Here is a 25200-nt window from a genome sequence, read left to right as displayed (position 1 = left end):
CCAGTTAAAGATTCAGAAATGGGAATACAAAATGATTGTATCAAATAGGACATGAATAAAAGATAACTCAAATTCTTAAACTTTTTTTAGTTACAAATTGATACATTATTCTTTTACTAATTACCAATATTGACATTTTATTAAAGCAGCATTTTCCTTGACTTAAATATCTAAGTTTTAAGAAAGACCTCTGTCATGAAACCCTCATATATTTTCCAAAATGATCTTTCTTTTTTTTTTTTTTTAACATCTTTATTGAAGTATAATTGCTTTACAATGGTGTGTTAGTTTCTGCTTTATAACAAAGTGAATCAGTCATACACAAAATGATCTTTATGGGTTGTTCTGAAAACCTCACACACCTATCACATAATTTTGTCCAAAAAAACCCCCAAAAACCTGCACCAATGATTTATTCTTAGAATTGTTCATTCTAAAATTTAGTGCAGTGTTGTAATTAAAATCTAAATTTAGTTAAGTAAAAGAAAAATTTTAAATAATAAATAATTTTCTTAGCGTTTGACCAAGTAACTTAATATTCCTTTGGGAATACTTCTTTCCTAAATTGGAAAATTTTACTTTTTTTGTTTGTTGACAAAATTAACTAATATTCCATAATTGAATATTCTCTTTACAATAGCTTGGTCATCGTCAGGTTGTGAAAATGGTATAGTTTTGGTTTAGCAACTCTGCATAGATGAAGTTTTTATTTTAGGTTTTGACCTTCACTTAATTTGTTGTAGAAAAACATTGATATATTTTGAGTCTTGCCTAATTTTATCTTACTTCATTTTCCCTCTGACAGTGTTTCTAAAATCTCTGAAATGACAAAGCTCAGAGTAATAGCAGTAAACAGTGAAAATAAGTTGTAAATAAACTAAGAATATATTGGTTCTTTTTTCCTAGCATTTCAATCTTGTCTATGTAATGACAAAAATACTGTAAATATATACAATTGTATTTGTTGACCTCACTTTGTTAGCATGCTGATGAGCAAGATATATCTTTACAGCAGAAGCAGAGTTAGAAAGAGTCCACTGAAGCTCTGATGCCATTTAATTGACCATGTCACCAGGAGCTCTAAACTTTAAGTTCTTGGGGTTTCCCTGGCGGTGCAGTGGTTAAGAATCCGCCTGCCAATGCAGTGGACACGGGTTCGAGCCCTGGTCTGGGAAGATCCCACATGCTGCGGATCAACTAAGCCCGTGTGCCACAACTACTGAGTCTGCGCTCTAGAGCCTGTGCTCCGCAACAAGAGAAGCCACTGCAACGAAGAGTAGCCCTCGCTCACCGCAACTAGAGAAAGCCCGCGCTCAGCAAAGACGACCCAACGCTGCCAAAAATAAATAAAATAAATAAATTTATTTAAAAAATAAAATAAAATAAACTATAGGTTCTTTATTGGTAAAAACATTGTACTTATGAGGTCTAGGGTCTTCTCGGGTCAAAAATATATGATTCATATATGATTCTATGATTATAATTTCATTTCTATTGTTTATTTTTGCCACTCAGAACAATGCATTAGAACTAAGCAAAATTCATTAGTAGTCCTACTCAGTTGGATACCAAATTAGAAGAAATGTTCTGAGTTATCTTAATATCCTCCCTTGAGTACTAATAGAATAAACCTTTTATTATAAATTTTGGGTAAACTGCAAAATCTGTTCCTGGCTTGTAAAAAAAATAAGAAGAAGAAAGAATGAACAAACGGAAATCCATACGTGTGAATATGAGATTTCTCTTTTTTTATTATCAAGTCAAAGTGACTTCTTGAGCGGTTTGACTAATTCTTAAAGCAAATGTTTATTGAATGTCTGCTGTGTGCCAGGCACAGTGCTAGGGATACAGTATTAAAAGAAGCCCCTGTCCTTGAAGAGTATTACTGGGAGTGCTGACCTAAAAGTGACTGGCAGAAATTAAGACACAAGATTGGTATCTTTATTCTCTGAAGAATCAACTGTGGTGGCGATAATACTGCAAAATGAAATCAAAAGAAACACCAGTGCTTTCTATATGGATGGAGTATATGAACTGTCACTGACGGTGTGATGGTTGTTGCTCTTCCAGCCTGTGGATATCCCGGATGGTCGGAGAGCCCCCCTCCCTGCTCACTACCGGAGCAGCAGCACGCGCAGCATCGACACGCAGACCCCCTCTGTGCAGGAGCGCAGCAGTAGTTGCAGCAGTCACTCACCCTGTGTCTCCCCCTTCTGCCCCCCGGAATCCCAGGATGGTAGCCCTTGCTCAACAGAGGATTTACTCTATGATCGTGATAAAGGTGAGAATGAAATCATCCATTTAGAGGGTTTGTTATAAGGCCTTGGTCATTCTACTTTCTTTGTCTTAGACCATTACATCACCTTTTTTCTTTCATTGAATGGTGGGATTGTAAAGGATTGGTTGATCTAGGTTGGTTTGTTCATTGGTTTCATGTACCCCCTTCTTTGTGACTTTCGCAAACATCTTCCATAAATGTGTCAGAGGAGCACAGCGCATGGTTATAACAGCTAATGAAAGCTATAAAACGAGTGTGTACAGCTTCACATCATGTAACACACAGTTTTTTCCTTGGTATTGTCCAGAGTTAAGAATGGTTATGGTAGAGTTTATGTTCCTCGTGCCTGAGGTTAGACTTCGTATTCAGATTAATTTGGGAGGAAATAATTTCTAAAAAAATCTGTTGGAAGAATGAGTATATTTTTAACCAAGTGGGATAAAGTTTAAAAAGTACCTGCAGCACATCAGGGAATACATTATAGTATGTAGATGAATTATTAACGAACACCAATAAGAGTGCAGAACCCGTGGGGTTTCTTATTGCCTGTCAAGCCCTGTCTGCCCATGTCCTCCTGTCCTCGTGTCAGGCACTTGGCTACCACTGTTCACTCTCTTCTTTCAGTTTCTAGCCCCCTCAGACTCAAGACACCGAAGGTACCGAAGACTGCCCAGCTTCCACCTTCCTAGCTACTTACAAAGAAACACTGAACTTCCTTTGTAACACATTTATTGCTTTTCACCACAGAGAAGAAGATCATAGGCAACACAAATTTTAAAACATGAAAAAATTAAAAGTTTATAGAATATTACAGGATTTTATGGGCCTTGTCCTGACTTGACCCCCAACCCCCTCAATTTGTTTTATTTTGAGGTATTAATACATTTAAAGTGCCCAAATATTAAGTGCTAAGCCCCCTGAATTTTTACACATGTATGCACTCATGAAACCACTACCTGGATCAAGATACAGAACATTTTTCGCATCCCAGAAGGATCCTTAGCCCCCTTCATAGACAGTATCCTTCTCCTCTCCACCTAGAAGTAACCACTGTTGACTTCCATCATCATAGTCTAATTTTTCCCTGTTACTGGATTTCACAGAAGTGGATTGATGCAGTGTGTATTCTTTTGGTCTGGCTTCTTTCAGTCATCATTACGCCTAACTCTCTGCTGAGATGTTGGATGGAAGCTACTTTGGACTTCGTCCTCTGCTTTTATTTCTGTGGGTGGATCTCAACAGTTCTCCCCTTTTCACCTTTTCCTTATTGGAAGCCTTGTGAACTCTCTTCCTCCATTAAGGATGTACTGAAAGTAGTACCTTAGTTAGGCATCTCTCTGCTTCAAGTGGAATGTCGATTTTGTAGAATGCAGACTAGGAAACTTTCATTTCACTGAGGCATCCTACGACAGCAAACACTTCAGTCACTTCCTCGCATTTTTAGTATGGATGTTTCATAGTAAAACAAACAAGAAAACACCTTGCTTCTAGTAGGAGTATTTGTTTTGAAGCTAAATGGAAATGTTAAATAATCTTAATTTATTGTAGGCTGCAGAGGTGGTATATGGTGAAACAGATCTTGTAAAACCCATATTTTTTTATTATACCACTAGAAAAGATAAGTGCAGACCACTTTTGCTACTTATTAGCACTTACAGTTGGGTTAAGATGAAAAGTAAAAATAACAGTGATAATAAGGCTAGGCAGTTAATTCAGAAGTTTTGTTTTCTTCTGAGTTTAATACTGTGGATAGTTGAGAGATGCTGAACCAAAAGGGAGATGTATTAGGAAGTTGATAGATGAATTCCATTTTGGTTAGCTGGTTGTGAGATTGTCTTCTTGGCCTCTACGGGACTATATTCTATGAGGCAATCTCACAGCCAGTTAGAACCACATTCTCTTTATCTATTCATCTGTCCATGGACACTTAGGTTGTTCCCATGTTTTGGCTATTGTGAATAATACTGCAATGAACATGGGAGTGCAGGTATCTCTTCGAGATAGTACAATATTCGGAATTCTGGCTGTTCCTTAGAGAAGTTAGACTTTTTCCTAAGACTTTGCTTTTGGTTGTATATTTTTCTCTATGCCCTTTTATTCTTTTATACCAGATATCTGCCTGCATGACACAAGTGTCTTATTTTTCTTCTGTTCCTCTTGTTTGTTTAATGTAAAATGAGAACATCGGTCCACATCATCTCTAAGGCCAACAGTTTTTCCCCTAATAGTTAAAACAAATTTTTTTCTTAGTAAAACAAGGTGATAATACTTGTTTTCATACCTCATACCATTATTGGGGTTAAATGAGATACTGGAAAAAAGTGCTTAGCACAACTCTTGGTATGTAGTAAACACTCAATAAATGGTGTTGGGTGTGACTAATAGTGATTTTTTTTTTAATTTCTTTAGAAACTAAGAAGACTACAGAATCATTTAAGACACTTTTCTGTTTTCTACAAAACTACCTCAGTTTGGGAATTAAGACCTCATGACATAAGTTTCTTAATATATCTACCATATTTAGCTTTGAGGCATTACTTTGTGATTAAGATCAAGTTTATGTTACTGTTCTCTGGAAAAAATGTGTGACCTATTACAATGTGCAGTTTCTAGTTCTCAAATCAGCTACTTTCTTTGTGAAGAGAAAATTAAAATAGTATCTGTCTCTTTTATATATGTATGTATACATACACATACATGTATTTTAGGATTGGGAGTGGAGATTTATGTATTTCAATGGAGTTTATGCTGCTGGTTTATTCAAGACACATTTGTTGAACATCTGCTGTATGTCAGGCACTCTACTGGAGAGTGGAGAAATACAGAAGAGTAAGATGTGGTATCTGTTTTTAGGGAATCTGTAGTCTAATAGGGAGTAATAGTAATGTTAACAAGTAATACACTATTATACAAGTATGTTCAGAAAACTAAAGGTACAAAGGAGAGGGAGTTGTCAGTTTTGCAATTTCTGAAACTTACATATTTAAATCATTCAAACTATAGAATAATCTCTGACTCACTACTTCAGAATGGACAGTCCAAATTCTTTTAAGATACTAATTCTAGCTTACAATTTGCATTTTTCCACAGTGAAGCTTAAATTGGTCTTTTGTTTCTTTACATTTATTTCCAGTAAAGAGAAAAAAAAGGAAGCTATAGATTTCTAATAGGTGTGCATCATTAACTCTGAAAACAGAATTGATACTGTAATTCTGTAGTCAACTAGAATTGATTTGGAGTACCTACCTATTCTGTAGTTGCTGTTGTAGACTAGCTAGTTTAGACATCCTTATGTGCCTGGATTGGCATGCACAGGTGGGGAGAGGGATAGGCATTGTGAGTACATAGCTTTAATGAGAGATGTGCTAGTTAGCTGATTATTTTTCTAGTACTCATCTGTTATATCCTTATCCTTTTCCTGACTTTATTATTTCTGCTTATTCCTAACATCTGTTTTTCTCCATGACACATATATAATTTGAGACCTATAAAATAATTTTAGTTGATTAGCATAGTGGTTGTTCTTTGGCTGTTTCAATTGCAATGCCAGGACAAAAACACTCTCATTATTGAGAAAAGTCCAGCCTTTAAGAGACTATTTTCAGGTTTTAGTTTTTTGGGTTTGGTGGTTTTTTGACAGATTTTTCCAGTGACCTAAAGACTGAAGGCAGCCTGGTAACATGTGTAAAGTTGCTAGGCTTACTAACCTAATAACAGCCACAGTTCCTACATTATGATCTGTGTGGAGAATTCAGGGATCCAGAATAAGAGCTCTTATTATCTTGACATCTTCAGAATATATCCTAAGAGCTAGCCTAAATTCTTCTACATTATCATGCCCAAAATGCAAGGGAGAAAAACAGTCATTTATATAATGTAAATGGCAGTGTCAAATATTAGTTCTTTTAGCAGCTCTGCCAGCTTTCCTTAATAAGGTAGCAAGCCACAAAATCTAGACTTCAGTCTGCCACTTATAGTTGATCTTTGGCACAATTCACTTAGGCAGGTTGTTATAAAATTCTGCAGTTTTGCAAGATATTGTGGAAACATTGATTATTCTAATCATGATGTCAACTGAACCATTCTACTCAGGTCAACTACCAAGAGTTGTATTCCAAGAGTCCATAAATTGATTACTTGGAACTTAAACTATGTTTTCCCACAGGAACAATGTATATCATGTAGATGGAGTTTCCAGGGCAAAATGCATATAAGCCTATTTAACTCATATTATGATGTAACTCATAAATATTAATATTTCTAAACTTTGGGTATTAGGACTGAGCAGCCCATAGTTGCAGGAAAGAAAAAAAAGTATTATCTTTTCAGGGTCTAGGGCTGACCCCAGGCAGACTTTTAAAAGAGACTCTTTTTGATATCTTATTCCTTTCTGTATACATTTTAAACTCTATTTACATTCATCTTTAGGGCTCTATTTCTTAACATTCTTTGACCTTTACCCTTACCATACTTTAACTCTCCACCTTCTAGATATCCTAATCAGCCAAGATTTTGTGGCACTTTTCTTTTTGTGGTTTATATTGTGAAAATAGATATGTTGGATATACTTCTTTTAGCTACCACACCTTGCAAATTGCTGCTTTTGAGCCTGAATCTGTTTCTCGATCAAAAGATTCTCCCCACATAATTCTAGGATGCTTATTATCCTAGAAGAACCTCTTGCTGGTAAAATTACAAAGAGTGTAGAAATCTTATTCCAACAAAGGAGTTATTCCATAGGTTAAAAAGTGAACTTTTCTAGAATTACATCCCTAAGGTCATCTTCCCTGTTTTGCTTTTTCAAGAGTACATCTAAAATTACATATACTCCCATTATCTGATGCGTATAAGAAGCACCCAGTAAATGCGTTTTCCCCCTCTTTTGGAAAATGTCTACAATTTTACTAATGGCAGTTGCTGTGCTGGCTTTCTATGGATGAGTTACTATCCTTAATTCAGAATTAGTAGTAAGTATACAACTCAGTTCTAGCAGTTACAACTCAGAGTCTAAAACAAAAGCAAACCAAAATTTATTAATATGTCCACATATATAATTTCACTTCATCTTCTATTATCTATTTACTAGACTATAAGCTCCATCAACAGCAGGTAACTTTATTTTGCTCATTACTTTATCCTCAGCAACTAGAGTGGCGCCTAGCATTAGCATGGAGTAGTGCTTGGTCGAGATTTTTTGAGTATTCCTTCTTCATGGTATGTCCATTTTTTTAAGAATATATTTTTATAGCTTTGTTGAAAATATTACTGTCTTTTTCCTTACGTGATTAACTTATATATGTTAGGCTTTTGAATGTTCAGGAAGAGTATGATAATCCTCCCCGCTACCACCAACCAAAAAAAGATAATAAACAGTCACCACTCTAAGATTATGCTAACTTCGTGATGATAGGCCTTTGGTGAGAAAGAAGCCATAAAGTTCAAATTTCCTGTTGAAATTAGGGGAAGGGAAGTAACTTTGCTAAAATCCATCTCGTCTTCTACTCTGATCATGACTGGGGAAAAAATAGGGTATGGGCTAGAGGAAAAGGGGATCTGTTGAATTTTTTTCTCCCTGTTATCTTTTATGTTCCTCTGAGAAGAAATATGGACACACTGAAGCCACTCCTTGCACTGTCTCCTTGTGAGACTAACAGAAGGCAGACCCAATGAAGCTGTTGCCTAAACTCTAAGATTCTACTGAGGAGAAGCATGGAATGTTAGATTGGAACTTGATCGTCTAGTCTAATGAGGACACTAGAGTTGAGATAGATCAAAACAGTGAGGCAGATAGCATGATGGTAATGAACTCTGACTCCGGTGCAGCCAGGTTGAATCTCTGCTCTGCCACTTACTAATTATGTGTCCTTGGGCAAGTTAGTCAACCTCTCTGTATCTGTTTTCTCACCTATAAATTAAGGAAAATGATGGCACCTGCCTCATAGGATTGTTATGATGATTAAATTTGCCCAGGTGACTTTACCTTTGTTATCCCCTGTAATATTATCACAATCCTATGAGTAGGGACATTGTCATTATTTTAAGAATGGGGAGCCTAAGACTTAGAGAAATGAAGTTAACTTTCCTAAATTTTGTGAAGTCCAGATGCCAACAAAGATCTTCTGTAGGAACTTCATACTACTGCTTGCTGCCTTTGCAGGAGGAATAGCCATTACACAGTCATTGAGCTATGAAAGACCCTGGTGTGTGGACAACAGTTAAAAAAAAAAATTGTGTGGCTGGAGCATAAGGGTAAATGGTAGGGAGTAGAAAGCAGTGAGAGTGGAGAGGTAGGTAGAAAGGCCACTGTTTCATAAGGGCCTTGCAGCCTTGCTGAAAGAAATGAAGACCCAAGCAAAGATCTTTTGTCAGCTAAAGCAGGGGTCCCCAACCCCCGGGCTGTGGACCCGTAGGGGTCCGCAGCCTGTTAGGAACCCGGCGGCACAGCCGGCAGTGAGCAGCGGGCGAGCAAACAAAGCTTCATCTGCCGCTCCCCGTCACTCGCATTGCCACCTGAACCATCACACCCCTCACCCCACCCCACCCCACCCCCGGTCTGTGGAAAAATTCTCTTCCATGAAACCGGCCCCTGGTGCCAAAAAGGTTGGGGACCGCTGAGCTAAAGGACGTGACCAGCTTTAAGGATAAAGCTACAGAAGTGGAGAGAGACAGCAAGAGGGGAAGATAAGATGCTATTTTAATAGCCTAGTCCTGTCTCTCCAAACTTGATTTATTACATACTTTTTTCAGCAATTTTTAATTTGTACCCGTAATATAAATTTATATATTTCTAAGTTATGTAATTACATAATTCAATCCATATATGAAATATTTGCTGGTAAAGCTTAGTTTCTTATTTTTAGAGATAAAAAGTAAATACATATAAATGTTGTTTTCTTCCTGCATATCAGCAGATTGTTTAGTGCACCTTAATTGGGAGACCACAGGTGTAGGGCAAAGGAATTGGAGGAAATAGACTGAAGTCATCAGCAGCATTTGGTGGTTGATTGGTGGTACAAGGTGAGGGATTAGAAAAATGAGGATAAAGGCAAAATTCTGGCTTGGGACATAAGAAAACGATTACCACTATTAATAAGGCAGTGACTGTCAGAGAAGGAACAGGCTTTAAGATGACTATTACATAAGTTTAAGATTCCATTTGGTTATCTGCCGAAAAGATGTTATAATACCATTTCCCTTTAGCAAGAATTGGGAAAAAAAAAAAAAAGAGAGAAATACTGAGTTTTACCTGATACCTAGCATTTTGTTTTGTCTTCTGTTTTGTACATAATTAAGTGCTCAGTAAATATATATAAGTGTACATTTAAAATTATATTGAAACTTTTATTAGAAGTTTTCATTTTTTCCCCCTGTAGGATACTTTAGGAGCACTTTAATATGAACAGTGTGTTTCAGTGTTTTGAAAACTGATGTCCCTAGAAATTTTTTCATTTAAAAACCTCAAGAATATAAAAAAAACTAAGATTGCATCAGACTGATTTTGATTTTGCTGAGAAACTTAATTATATTACTTTTCAAGATATAAAATATTCTGGGTAATCTGAAATTTATTTTCAGTTTAGTTTTACCATTATGATTTATAAGAGACAAGATTTTAGTCTATAAATTGGTTTGCAGACTGTCTTCAACAGAGTGATTTGCTTTCATTTTTTAACTGCCACGTCGGATAGTCAGATTCAGAGTGATTTGTTCGCATTCATGTAAGATTCCGAGTGAGTAGTTAGCATATCAACGATGCCAAGTCAGATTTGGAGACAATAATAAGTAATGTTGTTCTGCATATCAGGATTATGTTTGCAGAAGAAGCATTGTACTTATTGTGAGTACACAAAAACAAAGGCGCAACTATGATTTGTTTGCTTAATTTGTAAATTAATATCAATTCAGTGAATATGGAATAAATGATTAAAATATAAAACACCTTCCACATATGACAAATATTTAATTAATGGGCCTAACATTTGGAATGTAAGTTAAGTCCCATTAATTCAAAACACAGTCTTATTTGAGACAAAGTTCAAAAATATAAGTAACAAGGATTATGTTACATTTTCTCTCCTTACCCTTTGCTGAATGCTGATGTAAGGGAGATCTTAGCTATAGCTGATGTATTGGTTTATTAAAATTTTGTAACCTCATAAAAGGTTGACTTTGAAATTGTAGAGAAACGTTAGAGACTATTTGTAAAAGTCAAATGTTCTCCTTACTCTTCCACAGTTGTTTTTTTTTTCACTGAAAATGCAGGTTTTCAATACAATCAGTAATGCCAACTGATTCCAAAAGTTTGTTGTCAAGAAACGCTCGCTATACAGTTGTTTCTCCTGATTTCATTAGACCATCAAATTACACTATAGCTGATAATTTCATTTCCTGATGCAAAAAAAGTAATTTTTTAAATTGAAGCATAGTTGCTGTACACTGTTATATAAGTTACCGGAGTACAATACAGTGATTCACAATTATTAAAGGTTATACTCCATTTATAGTTATTATAAAATATTGACTATATTCCCCCTGTTGTACAGTATATCCTTGTAGCTTATTTTATATCTAATAGTTTGTACCTCTTATTTCCCTACCTCTGTATTGCCCCTACCCACTTCCCTCTCCACTGGTAACCACTAGTTTGTTCTCTATATCTGTGAATCTGCTTTTTTGTTACATTCAGTAGTTTGTTGTATTTTTTAAATTCCACATGTAAGTGATATCCTACAGTATTTGTCTTTCTCTGTCTGACTTATTTCACTTAGCATAATGCCCTCCTAGTCCATCCATGTTGCTGCAAATAGCAAAATTTCGTTCTTTTTTATGGCTGAGTAGTATTCCATTGTGTATACATACCACATTTTCTGGAAAAGAAGTAATTTTAATACTAGAATAGCAATTCTGTTTAGATCCTATTTAGTTCATCATATTTATAATCTTATTCTAAATTGGCTAACTTTGTCACTAAGTTTAGTGTTGGTTGAACTCTATGCTCGTTTTCTCAGCCTGTTATTCTAGCTTTGAAAGATAGAATAATAATTACATTCTACTGGCTCTTGCTACACATGTAATAAAAATATTTTCTATGTAGAGGAATCTATAGAATCTGTATACTTTAGGCATTACTTTTAAAATTTCAGAATGATAGATCTCCATATGCTAAAGGATGCCATCATGAACTGGCAGAGTTCCTACTAGGCAGTCATAAACTGGAGAATCTGGTACTCCAAATGTTACTCGGCTTCCCCACCAGACACAAAATCTTACCTTTATATACCTTAATAAAGTTAGTGTGCAGACCTATTAAAAATGACGTTTCTGTTACTCTCTTGTACCAAGAAAGTGGAATAGGCACTTCATTTCTGAATGGTTCACCTTTGTTAATTTGTGAATTAGGAATGATGTGTTCTTTCTACTATTGTAGCAGTATTTATTGAGAGCTTATTCTGTTTCAGGTACACATTTTTCACAGCCATCGTATCAGTAGTTATTCCCATTTTATAGATCAAAACACAAGGGGATCACACTTTTCCTAGGCCATGCAGTTAGGCCTAGACAGAAGTCAGGTGGCTTGACTCCATACCAGTGTTTTAACGTTTTCATGATTGGTTCTCAAATTTGGCTGTACTTCAAAAGCATTTGGGAGCTTTACCAAAAAAAAACAGCCAGCACATGCCTGGGAATGGGCCCCAGACTAATTAAATCAGAACCTCTTGAGGGGTGAGGTTTCAACACTGGCATTTCACAGTATTGTTAAAACATCTTTGATGAGTCTAATGTGAAACCAGGGTTAAGAACCACCACCCTGTAATTATATTGCTTATTTTAGAATTAATTTTACTTAATTTGATAAAGTAATCTGATAGTAGGAGATAAAGCACGTATAAAGACTTAGGGCTAGAAAAGAAGCATGGCAGAGATTTTACATACCTTCCTACATAAATGAAGCAACTTAATATATATGATTTTTTAAATTCTAGAATTATGGGCCATACAACTTAACATACCAGAAGTAATGGAGGCCGTTTATAAGGAGAAATTCAGAAAACTCTAAAACTATAAAAGTACACATAGTTTAATGAATCTTGTTTCTATATGGAATTTCAGACTTCAGTAATATCTCTAACTTTTCCAAGCTTTAGTTCATTATGATGTGTTTTAAAATGTTTGTCAAACTACTTATATTTTAATCGTAAATATGGTACACATGCATAAGTATAATCTTTTATAATAAAATAGTCAATAAAATGTTTCCATACTCTTAATTTTGAGATCTGGGTGATTCTGTTATAAATATAGATGAAACTATTATGAATGCAGACAGATATGTAAATAATTATATTCATCACATTTAATTTCATTCGTTATGAGGTAATAAGAACATAAAGTAACATTTAACTTAATCTCAATTACATGTCTAGTTATTATCCTATTGTGGGATAACAGAATGAGAAAATGTATCATGCTTGTGAACAGAAGGGATTAAATTAAGATTACCATGAGACTGCATCCTGAATCTCCTGAGCAAGCATGCTTACCTCACATTTATAATGTTCTGTTAATGAAATGTGGTTATTAAACTCAACACAGAGTTCTAAATGCAGGAGTTAGACAACCAAGCTTGGAATGGGTAGAATAGTTTATTCATGGGAGTTGTTTTTAAAGCATGCCATTTGTAAAGCAAAAAAAAATATTTTGGTACACTGTTCCTTTTTTGTATGTTAGAACCTTTTTTAAAAATCACAGAATTTCAGAGTTAGGAATGGCAGTTCCTTTAGTTATATAGAAACTTAGAGAGGCAGCTGTGTTGAAGGTTATACAACTATTCAGCTAATGACAGAGCTAAAACCCCAGAAAGTTGTCTCCATTCCCTGTTCCTCTTTGCACTCTATCAGATTGCATATTTACCTGAGGAAAAAAACCCCAGATTTAAGAAATCTGTTTACAGCTCCAAATTTTTTTCTTTCAAGCTTTGTCTTTCCAGACCACCAAACATTAAATGTAATATATATATATATATATATATATATATATATATATATACACACACACACACACACACATATATATAAATATATGTATATATATATTCTCAACAAACAGTTTTTATTGAAAAGTCAAGGCAGTATAATAGCACTGAATACTATCTTTCTGGGATAGCAATATATTGTGTTTGTTTGTTTAAACATTTATCGCCCTCCTCCCCGCCCCCAATAAAAGAATGTTTAAGTGGGTAAAACTCTGTAAAAATATAAGCCTCGGAAATTAGAAAAATTTCAAGGAGAAAAACCATTTAATATGTAATTCATTGTAGATTGTTTATAGGAAGACAGTTAGTTTTGCAGATTATCCAACTCACATCTAGCTTTCAATTCTGGGAAGCTCCCTTGAAACCATCAGTAATGTTATGAGAGAAATCATGTGGTAGGTCTGATGATGTAACAAGAAATAGAACACAGGAGACTGTAACAGTGGCCAAGATGACTTTTCTTACATGATAATAGGGTGGATTCTTAACTACTGACATGGTCACACCCCTGCTGATGGCAGAAAAGGCTTGTTAAAGGCATCGAGCCCATGGTTTTAGGCCGATCCTGCGTGCAGTAGGGCTGTGTTGTTACCACCAGTCCTCTCCATGGAGGCACTACACGCCATAGCTACTTTTTCATGTATGTCCTTATGGCTGGTCGTTGCTTGGATAATAAAGCAAGGTCAACCTGTATTTTTGGTATTATACCGAGTTCAAGGCCTCATTCCCACCAGTTTTTGATTGTAGACCAGTCGTATTGGTTTAGCCTAGCTCAAATAGCAGCAAACTCGGACTCTAGTCAGGTTAATGATGTTTTGCATCTACCTAAGAGAAAAAATAATATTCCCTCTCCTCCCTCCCATTTGTTTAAGCTATATAGGATAAATGTTGAGTCTAAGAAAATCCTCAAGTCTGAAGAAACCCAACGTAACTCCAAGACTTAATTCCTTCCAAGAGACTATGCATAATCTGTATGGACATGTGTAACAGTAGTGATGTTTCCCAATAATGTGGCCTTGTTATTTTGCAGGCAATGATTTCCCAGTCAGAGATATAGCCATATTCAAATATAAGCACACATCTGCATGCCCAAGACTTACATAGATGCTCTTTGAATCATTCACCAAATACACTCTAAGTGTGCCTCAAGGGTCTACTTTCTAAGCATGTATTATACTTCATTAATGATGATTAAAAAAACCCTCCCTGTTACTCAGATTCTGAATGTTGGGCCATGTACTGTATCCTAAACTGAAGCAACTTATCAAAATTGTGATACCTGAAATTTATGGTACTGATGCCATCTTTCAAAATACATACGAAAATACTACATCTCAATAGGTCATGTGCTTAGTATTTTAGCATGCGGGATTGGTTTGCATTAAGTCAGAATTTGTTTAAATAGGACTATTGTATTTATAAAGGTATGTTACTGACTTTACAACTTGGCATCTTAAAAAGATAATGACACATTTTGGTGGATATGAATTTCCAAAATCCTTTGCCAGGTAGGAAAGGGAGAAACTGCATATAGGTTTTATGGCTTTTCATGAATAGACCATTTCTTTTTGGTCAAAAATACAAAGAAAACATGTTAGATAGAGATGCTTTTAGATTCCTCGTGCTTCCAGCAGCGAAAATACAAATAGTGCTCAAAAAGTTCTTTTATATAGACATTTTAAAGGCAAAATTCTGAACATTACCTTTTTCATTGTGGGCCAAGGGAAAGTATATTGTGTTACAAGCCTATTTTTCCCTGCATATATGTTATTCACAGTGTTTAGTAAAACTAACGTTTCTGCTAAGAACTTTTGTAATGAAGATTATTCCACATGTTAAAATTTTCAATTAAATTGGTTGAACAGTGAGAAAATATAGAGAATGCTGTATTTAATCTCTTAAAATTCTGCATGGCTATACATATTACCCCATTTATTTACCTTTTTGACATACATAATGATGTATTTATTTTCAGGATTACAGCTCTACTTTACTCAAAATGCAGTTGTCTGGACCAAAATACCTGCTTTTTATGTTCTGTGGTATGGCAGATTACTATTGCATTGAAGCTTTTATTCATAAGATATGTACTACACAAGGATGTTAGAAACAGCTTTGCAATAAAGGAAGCTCTGTGGTGGAAGCAAAGGGGCAATAGTGGATAAACTGTGCAAAAGGCTGCTTGTTTGGAAATCAAATTTAATTTAAAAGAGCTTTCAATCACTAGTTAATATAACTGCTTTAAATTTACAGACAGTGGGAGTAGCTCACCGTTACCCAAGTATGCTTCATCTCCCAAACCAAACAACAGCTACATGTTCAAACGGGAGCCCCCAGAGGGATGTGAGCGAGTGAAGGTCTTTGAGGAAATGGCGTAAGTAATGTCTTTTCTGTCAGCTGGGATCTGCAAAGCTGTAAAGCTTTTTACTGAGACCAGTTGATTACAGATGAATCAACTACTCCATCCAGCTGATAATGTGTTTCAAAAGCAAATTATGAAAAGAGAGTTGAATAGGCAAAAGAGATCTTATTGAAGGAGAATTAGAGTCTGTGTGCTGGAAATATGCTAATACAAAGAAACTTGGAAATTCATCCTTACTACCTAAAAGATTTATTTTTAATCATTAAGAATTTTCCTTTCAAAAGTTCTATTAATTTAGATGGCTAAAAAAAAAAAAAGACATTTAGCGGCAAAGTGAATATCCATGTGTGGCTAGCCTTAACGATAGTGATACCACAAGCCAGAGGGAACTCACTAACTCGTCTCCTTCCCTGTAGACACATCTAGCATGTGTATTCATTGAATTTAGACTTTCTGTTCACAGATTTTTTTTTTCTTTTTGAAAGTTCGGTATGTATGAAATAGAAATTAAAGGGAAAAGTGGTTCATGCTGTAAATACTTGGCAGAATAACTCAAAAAAAGAGCGTGTGGCTCTTGGACTCACTCATCCCTTTGTCCCAGTGCAGGTGCCCTAGTGGAGGCTGCTGGACTCTTGTAACCTAGAAGGGGACAGAGACGGGTCCTGCAGGAGTTGATGGCTTAGTTCCCGGGCAGGGGAGGAGAGGAGGGGCTTGTGGACGCTGTTCTGTTGGGCTGACTCATCAAGAAACTACTGAAACTTTTTTTCCTGGTCTGTGTTAGTAGAAGTATGTCTAGAGATACAGAAAAAGGAGGAAATGCTTAAAGCCAAATATATGATTGGGTAATCCCTCTCCCAATATACTTAACAGAAAAGGTCATTTTAACATCGCATAATCCATGTTTCTAAATGAATGAAAGCAAACTAATCTCTGAAAAATTCTGTCTGCCCAGTCTTTTGAAAATCCTTTTGTTTTAAATGTCACCTCAGTGCTGTGTACATCAGTAGTATGCCAGCTGACTTGTGCTATGGAAGATGTTTACCCCTCTGTGTACACTTGATTCATTCCCTGCCATCCACATTTTAGCTGTTTTAGAGAACTCCAATTAATTCAGAAAGTGCTTAACTTTTTAGTGATTGTAAACCTAATTTTGTTTTATGGTTTTAGGTCTCGCCAGCCTATCGCAGCCCCTCTCTTTTCATGTCCTGACAAAAACAAGGTTAATTTCATCCCAACCGGATCAGCTTTCTGTCCTGTAAAACTTCTAGGCCCTCTCCTACCTGCCTCTGACCTGATGCTCAAGAACTCTCCTAACTCTGGCCAGAGCTCAGCTCTGGCCACCCTGACCGTCGAGCAGCTCTCCTCCCGGGTTTCCTTTACGTCTCTTTCTGATGGCACCAGCGTGACGGGCTCCACAGAGACCTCTGTCCAACAGCCATCCCAGCAGCCACAGCAGCTCCTGCAGGAACTGCAGGGTGAGGAGCACATCTCCGCTCAGAACTACGTGATCATCTAAAGCAGAGGGGGAGCTGGCCTCTACCCTGTGTTCCCTGGATTAGGAACTAGATCTCAGACATCTATCTGCATGGAGTGACAAACTTCCTGACACCACCACCAACAACAGAATACTTATCAGCATCATAAAGTATCTCTTAACACCGATCTTGGCAGGGACGGAACTCCTATTCAGCAGTTTTTGTGGAAAGCAGTAATGCTTGCAAAAATGTGTGTATCATTCAGCATTTTAAGTGGAGACTATGCATTTCATAGTATGTTTGACAGATTAGTACTGTGTCCTGTGTTTTGTTCCAAACTCTTCAGTATAAATAAGCTCTATATCAGAAAGTTGCCTGTCTAAATAGAAAATGTCTTGCTGTGTTTTGTCCTATGGAAAAATACTGTACTTCAGAATTATGTTTACAATTGATCCAGGTGTTTGTTTCTAACTTCTGTAATACATACAATGCAAAAAAATAAATAAATAAATGGCCACAACAGTTGCACAGTGCCCACCCTATGGCCTAGCTTCAGGTACTTCAGTTGAAGTCTAAACTCAGGTAACTTGGAATGTATATCATATTGGGATATTAACTATTTCACAGCTAAAAAGCTAAAGAGGGAACATCACTCTTTTGCCTTTTCTTATTTTATGCATTTCCCTTTCCTCATTACATTCCACATTCTTAGAATAAGAAGTGCATTCAACCCTAGGAGAACAGAAATCCTGGACATGGGTGAACATGAGGAGAACCAGCAAATCTGTGGTGTCTGACATCACTTTTGTCATGTGGTTACACGTAAAACAACTGTTGCATTCACTGTTTCAACATGTGTAAATGTGGCTTTATTTTGTTTTTGTTTTTTTTTTTACAAGTTCAGGTGTTGCTCAGTTAATGACTGATACAATGTTGCAAATAAAGTGTCCAGTACTAGGCTGTACAAAAACATTCCACCTTGTGTGTGTGGAATTTAAAGACAAGAATGTCTAGGTCTAATTTCAGGACCAGTGCAGTTTCACAGGGGGATGGCTGAGGTTTTTTTTGTTTATATTGGCCATCAGGGTCATGAAATGCTACTGTTGTATCAAAAGGCATGTTAATGTTTAGTTTCTCTTTTGGAAATTCTTTAATTTGCATGTTAAGAAATGACACACTTTTGGTTATTGTTTTCCTCAAGCAGTTCAGGTGCATGAGTTGCATTCACACAGAGAGAGCATATGTGAGTCTCAGAATTCAACATAAGTAAGCAGGTTATGTGGTGACTTACAAATGCAGTAGTTTGAAGCTGTCTCATTCAAGCCTCTCATAATAATACCATGAACAGTTCTGCTCACATTTTGGATGCACTAAGTAGAGCATAAACCCAAGTAAAGAGCCCTGAACTTGCAGACTCACCCTAACTTCTCTAAGTGTGAAGAGAGCCCTAGATATTCCTGATTGGTCAGTGGAAGAGCCCAACTTCAGACATTGTTTTCTGCAGCACAAAGAGAGTATTCAAAAGCAAAGGGAAGTTTCTGTATTTTTATTCCATTGCTTTCAGTTCAATAAAACAGTTGTTTCATCTGCACCTGAAGTGTATGGCACAGTTTTCTTAAGAATTAGGGGAACAAGGTGCTTACAGTTACAGGAACGTTTCAGTTCCTTTCAGTCATTCCTGGGTTTTTCTTTGTTTTATTTTCTAAGGAGGTTGAGGAAGGAAGAGTTGATAAAGAAGAAAGCAACACCATTGATTTTTTTTTTTTAAAGAAATGATATATATATATGTGTATATGTTTGTGTGTGTATGTGTTCTGTGTATTATTTTGTCATGATCCCAATTATCTTCTTTCCACCAAAGTTTGCAGTAATATTCTCTCCTGAAGGTGCATTCTGGCTCCTTTAAATTAGTCAGTGTTATATTGTAGGAGACTGTCATGGGAAAGGACTCAGTTTACTTTTGCCATTTTCACAGGGGAACCTTTTAAAACAATCTATTCAGCAGAAGACACCTTTAACCCTAATAATCTCAGGCCTTGATGAAAATACTATATTTTGTAGATTATGGTTAAAGGGAGAAAATATTAGTTCTGTAAGATAAATATGAGCTCCATTAACTTCTGATATCTGGTTTAGCATTACATAATGTGTTGATCTTATGCTCTGCTTTTGTCCAAATAAGATGCAATAGTATCAATATCAGTTTCTGAACGATGGACTGAATATGCTTTTTTTGGTAATGAAATCTGATGTACGATACTTATAGTGACATGTGCTTTTATTTTCTCATGAGAAAACTAAATATTAATTGTGTTGTACATTTGTTCTTAGCATATATTAAAGTTTTGAACCAAATGTGTTAAAGCTTATGCTTTGCCATGTAAATTTCCCAGAAGTTGTTGAGCTCAAATGTATCCTACATCCAGCTGTAGAAATTTGTCAGAAATTGTTTAAATTTTGTATATAGTTGTACTGTTTAATTCTAGCCACTGCGCTGAACAGTATTCGAGTTACCATACAATATGGCTTTACACAAGGAAATGTGTGGCTTTTGTTTTGTATTTTTTCAGTATAGAAGTTCCTGTGTCTTCTTATTTAAATAAAGTTATTAGTAAAACTGGAATAGTTCACATATGTTTTTGGAAAGACTGAGCTTTTTAGCATCTTACCTGACAGGGATGAATTCAGCTCAGGGAAATGGCAGTATTCAGTACTCACTCAGTTCCTGACCTGCATCTCTGGGTTGTAGGTAGTCTGACTGGATCAGATTTCCACAGCCTGGTTTCCTCTTGACATTTAATTTACACACTTTCCATCACAAGGTAAGAAGCCAGATGTCTGAATTTCCAAGTCTTTGTACTGCTCCCAGCTATGAGCACCTTAAAAAGAGAAAACATTGTCCCCATGTTATTATTTTATGCCTAAGAATTATTTATGAAAATAAGTTTTTTATGTTCAGTGAAATCGCCACAAAGGAAGTTGCAGCAAAATTTAAAAAATTTTCACTCTTTTTATATATGTTTTCAGGATAATAGGGAGAAAAGCTTTACGGAACAAAGGAGTGTTGATGTTCTTCCCAGTTACCCAAATAGGGTCATCATAGGCCACGTGGTGGCTTGAAAGCAAAAACAAACCACTTTGAGAAATAATTTACCAGCTGAGTGTTCTTCATTTCCGAAGCACATCTCACTAAAGAGATTGATAAGATTTGACTTTTAAATTGAACTTAAAAATAACGACTTAGTAGCTGTGTTTTGGGCCTTAAAAAAATAAATATAACCTTTTAATAGTGAGTTTGATCTTCTTCAGGACAATATATGATTTAGGCAGGAAATTATCTACCTTATACAAGTTAAAAACTCCATTGCAAATGAATATGAAGGAAAACTGGAATTCTCAGCCCCATCTCTGCTTGACTTGACCAGATTATAAGCTTAATATTAAATGGCCCTGAGAAGTCAGTATTTGCAAAATCAAACCTAAGGAACAAGGAAGGGGAAATCAGTTATAAGAATTTACACGTTTAACCCTATGTTAGCTAGAAATAATCACTTAAAGTTTATTTACGAATATCGCAAAATAAATATTCACCCCCACCCCACAGTGTGAGATGAGGTCCCTTCTAGCTTTCAAGTTCATTTATCCCCGACATATTCCCTCCTGCTCTCTATGAGCAGCTTCCATCTTCTACCCCATCTTTGGTACTCGCAAGTCTTTCTTCCCTGTAAAATCACTCCTTTGGGGACCTCAGGGCTCCTTAGAGCTGCAGGAGCTTTGTGAAGATAGATCCTGTAATTCACACCTTGAGTCAAAAGCTAAATGCCATAGTCTAGCCCCACGGTTCCAGTTGTCTGAAAAGCATCTTCTCTCAGACTTCTTGCCTTATTTCAACTGCAGTGATTAAATGCAATGAAGACACTCTCTTGTCCCTGTCACACCAAATCAGCTCTTCTCCTTTACTCTCCTATTCCTCCTATTTCCCAAAAGACAAGGACTGGAATTCTATGTCCTGAAGTTTTCTCCACCTAAATCAGAGTTGCCTTTCTGTCTTCCTATTATCTCACCACTAAATATCAAGCTGTAGAGACATGATGGTGGCAGATTAGACAGCCATGCCATGTGGATGAAATTTCTTTTGAAATAGGATTCTAATGGCAAGGAAACAAAATAAGTTTGCTGGACTTCCAATAACCTCTATAGCTGTAGACCAGGGATCAACCAACTACAGCCCATGGGCCAAATCCACCCCAATGCCTATTTTTATAAATGTTACTGGAACAAAGCCATGCTCATTTGCTTATGTACTGCCTATGGCTATTTTGCTGTACAATGGCAGAATTAAGTAGTTACCACAGAGACAGTCTGGCCCACAATGCCTAAAATATTTACCATCTGGTCCTTTACAGAAAACATTTACTGACCTCTGACATAGACTAAAGAGTAAACTGGATTAGGTAACTTGTGTCATAAATGTGGTGGTTTTAAAAATATGGCCACAGTCTCTTCAGCAAGTGGTGTTGGTAAAGCCGGACAGCCACACGTAAATCAATGAAGTTAGAATATTCCCTCATACCATATACAAAAATAAACTCAAACTGGCTTAAAAACTTAAAATATAAGACATGACATCATAAGCTCCTAGAAGAGAAGGTAAGCAAAACATTCTCTGACATAAGTCATAGCAATGTTTTCTTAGGTCAGTCTCCCAAGGAAATAGAAATAAAAGCAAAAATAAACAAATGGGACTTAAAACTTATAAGCTTTTGCACAGAATAAACAAAACAAAATGAAAAGACAGCCTACGGAATGGGAGAAAACATTTGCAAACGATGAGACCAACAAGGGCTTAATTTCCAAAATATACAAATGCTCATACAACTCAATAACAGAAAAACAAACAACCCAATCAAAAAATGGGCAGAAGACCTAGACATTTCTCCAAAGAAGACAAACAGATGGCAAACGGGCATATGAAAAGATACTCGACATCGCTAATTATTAGAGAAATGCAAATCAAAACTACAATGAGGTATCACCTCACACCAGTCAGAATGGCCATCATCAAAAAGTCTACAAATAATAAATGCTGGAGAGGGCGTGGAGGAAAGGGAACCCTCCCACACTGTTGGTGGGAATGTAAATTAGTGCAGCCACTATGGAGAGTAGTATGGAGGTTCCTTAAAAAACTAAAAATAGAGCTACCATATGATCCAGCAATCCCACTCCTGGGTATATATCCAGAAAAGACAAAATCTCTAATTTGAAAAGATACATGTACCCCAATGTTCATAGCAGCACTATTTACAATAGTCAAGACATGGAAGCAACCTAAGTGTCCATCAACAGATGAATGGATAAAGATGTGGTGTGTGTATGTATATATCCATTATATGTATATGTATTAGCCATTAAAAAGAATGAAATAATGCCATTTGCAGCAACATGGATGGACCTAGAGATTATCATACTAAATGAGGTCAGTCAGAGAAAGACAAATATCATAGGATTTCATATTATATGTGGAATCTAAAAAAATGATACAAATGAACTTATTTACAAAACAGAAACTAACTCACAGACATAGAAAACAAACTCATGGTTACCAAAGGGGAAAGAGGAAGGAGGGATAAATTGGGAGTTTGAGATTAATAGATACACACATATAGAAAATAGATAAACAACAAGGTCTTACTGTATCGCACAGGGAACTATATTCAATATCTTGTAATAAACTATAATGGAAAAGAATCTGATATACATATACATATATATATCACTTTGCTGTACACCAGAAATTTATAGATTGTAAATCAACTATATATATATATATATATATATATATATATATATATATATATATCTCCACAAACTTTTTTTATATTCCTCCCTTCCAGAGGTAGAGCTTTATTTTCCTCCCCTTAAGTGTGGGCTGGACTTGCTTTAGAATAGAATACAGCAGAAGTCACTTTTGAGCTTAGGTTATAGAAAGCCAGGCTGCTGTCTTGCATGTGCACTCTCCTGGATCACTTGCTATGGGGAAGCTATTTGAGAGGATACTCAGGAAGTCTATGGAGAGACCCACATGGCAAGCCGCAGAGTCCTCTGGCCGCCAGCTAGCAGGGAACTGAGGCCTCCTGCCAGCAACCATGTGAGTGAGCTTGGAAGCAGCTCCTCCAGCCCCAGTCAAGCCCTGAGATGCCTGCAGCCCCAGCCCACAGCTTGACTGCTGAATCTCATGAGAGGCCTCAAGCCAGACCAGCTAAATCACTCCTGGGTTCCTGACCCTCAGGAAACTGTGAGAGAATGTTTGCTGCTTTAAGGTGCTAAGTTTTGGGATAATTTGTCACATAGGGTTAGAGAACTGATACAATACAGCAGCTGCCCTCCGTGCCTGCCCCCAGACACAAATACCCATTACTGCCACCAATATCACCTAGAGCAGGGGTCCCCCACCCCCAGGCCATGGACCGGTACCAGTCTGCGGCCTGTTAGGAGCACAGCAGGAGATGAGCAGTGGGTGAGTGAGCGGAGCTTCATCTGCTACTCCCCATCACTCACATTATCGCCTGGACCATCCCCCCCATCGCTCAAATTACTGCCTGGACCATCCCCCCACCCCCCCACCCCCCGCCCTGGCTTCTGTGGAAAAATTGTCTTCCATGAAACTGGTCCCTGGTGCCAAAAAGGTTGGGGACCGCTGACCTAGAGTCTTACTGTATCATTCTGTCCTCTGGGTCCAGAAAAGGAGGCTTGCCTTTTTGGAATGGACACTTCTTGAATGAAGCCCATTTGGACTAGGTCCAAGACAAAGCTTTCTCATATAAAATTTTGTTATTTGAACAACTCACATGATAGTAAGTCTACCAGATGTGCCTAAAAGTTGTCTAACACTATACCATCTTACCTAAGACAATCCAATGGAGGGAAAAATTAAACCCTTACAGGAAAGGATTCCCTGTGGGAAACAATGCAAAAAGAGGGAGGACAGGTGATCAGTTTTAAAAGCTGGAAAAGAAGAAAAAGCAGAATCTCTAAAGAAAATGAGAAATATTTCCATCTCAAGTATCTTTTTTTTCCTTTAGTGAACAGGAGGCTGGTGACCCATTGATTCTAATGGCCTATTCCATTCCAGAGGCACTTGCATCTCTCAGGAGAGGAAAATTTTTTCAAAGGTTCCAGATCAGTTGGGTGATGACCCCTCTCATTCAAAAAAGCCATTTTCTTAAAAATGACTAAGAATTTGAATAATTAGATCATTTTCCCTCCAAAAGATTTTCTGATAATAAGAAATGGGTCGCCTTTCACACTACAGATTCTACTCAAGTTTTGGTATCAGTTTTAAGCAGGACTTTGATGACATCCCTTGAGCCAGATCTGGGTGTGGGCCTGCAGGCAATGGATGTTATTTCAAACCACTGTCGGGAAGCAGACTGGATAAAAGGTGGTTGGAGGGCTCCACAAGGACCTGCCAGACGGAGAGAAGGGTTCATGTGGGAAAGGCAAACCATTTCTCAGGTTTTCGATTCCACTTTGTAAAGGAAAAGGGTTATACTCAAGGGATAGAAGTTAACAAAGGCCACTGCTCATGTGTTGCAATCAACAGCCTGCCATTTTTCATATGGACTGAAATCCAGGCAAACAGGGTAATCTTAACTCACTCTCCATTCATCTGCCCGTTTGATTACAGACAAACACCTGGTGTGGTCTCCCTTGCCTCCCTTCCCAACTGACCCCCCACGGAGCTTCGTATGAAGAACGTATTTCGTTTTGAACCCCTGACCCTTTCTCCTGATCACTCTGCTAAATTCAGGTCCTGCAGGAAGACAATAAAGAGGTAGGAAGAGGAGGCCAAAGATGGTTACACCTGGGGAACAGCATCTGTGGGTGGGGCAAGGAGAGGGCTGAGGTGAGCTTTCACAATATTCATATGCCCTTTTGAAATATCTGATTCTTTTCTTACAATGAGCATGTATTCCTTTAGTAGTGTTTTCTAAAAGAAGACAAGGAAGCAGCATGACCTTCATTTTTGCAGAATTGTTGGCAGTCCTCTTCC

General features: G+C 36.9%; 1 protein-coding gene across 2 annotated transcripts in view; it reads left to right on the top strand.

Moving 5' to 3' along the window:
• The window catches only part of GLCCI1 (glucocorticoid induced 1), a 125603-nt gene extending 107594 nt beyond the window's left edge, over positions 1-18009 (top strand). For both annotated transcript variants that reach the window (XM_061198544.1, XM_061198545.1), the window contains exons 6-8: positions 2071-2281; positions 15564-15684; positions 16840-18009. In XM_061198544.1, the coding sequence (XP_061054527.1) occupies positions 2071-2281; positions 15564-15684; positions 16840-17188 (681 nt within the window). In that variant the 3' untranslated portion in view covers positions 17189-18009. The remainder of the gene's footprint in view (positions 1-2070; positions 2282-15563; positions 15685-16839) is intronic.
• The last annotated feature ends 7191 nt before the right edge of the window (positions 18010-25200 follow it).

The sequence above is a fragment of the Eubalaena glacialis genome, chromosome 8, assembly GCF_028564815.1.
Source record: "Eubalaena glacialis isolate mEubGla1 chromosome 8, mEubGla1.1.hap2.+ XY, whole genome shotgun sequence".
NCBI lineage: Eukaryota > Metazoa > Chordata > Mammalia > Artiodactyla > Balaenidae > Eubalaena > Eubalaena glacialis.
Note: the sequence above shows the minus strand (reverse complement) of the source record. Positions and strands in the feature narration are given on the sequence as shown.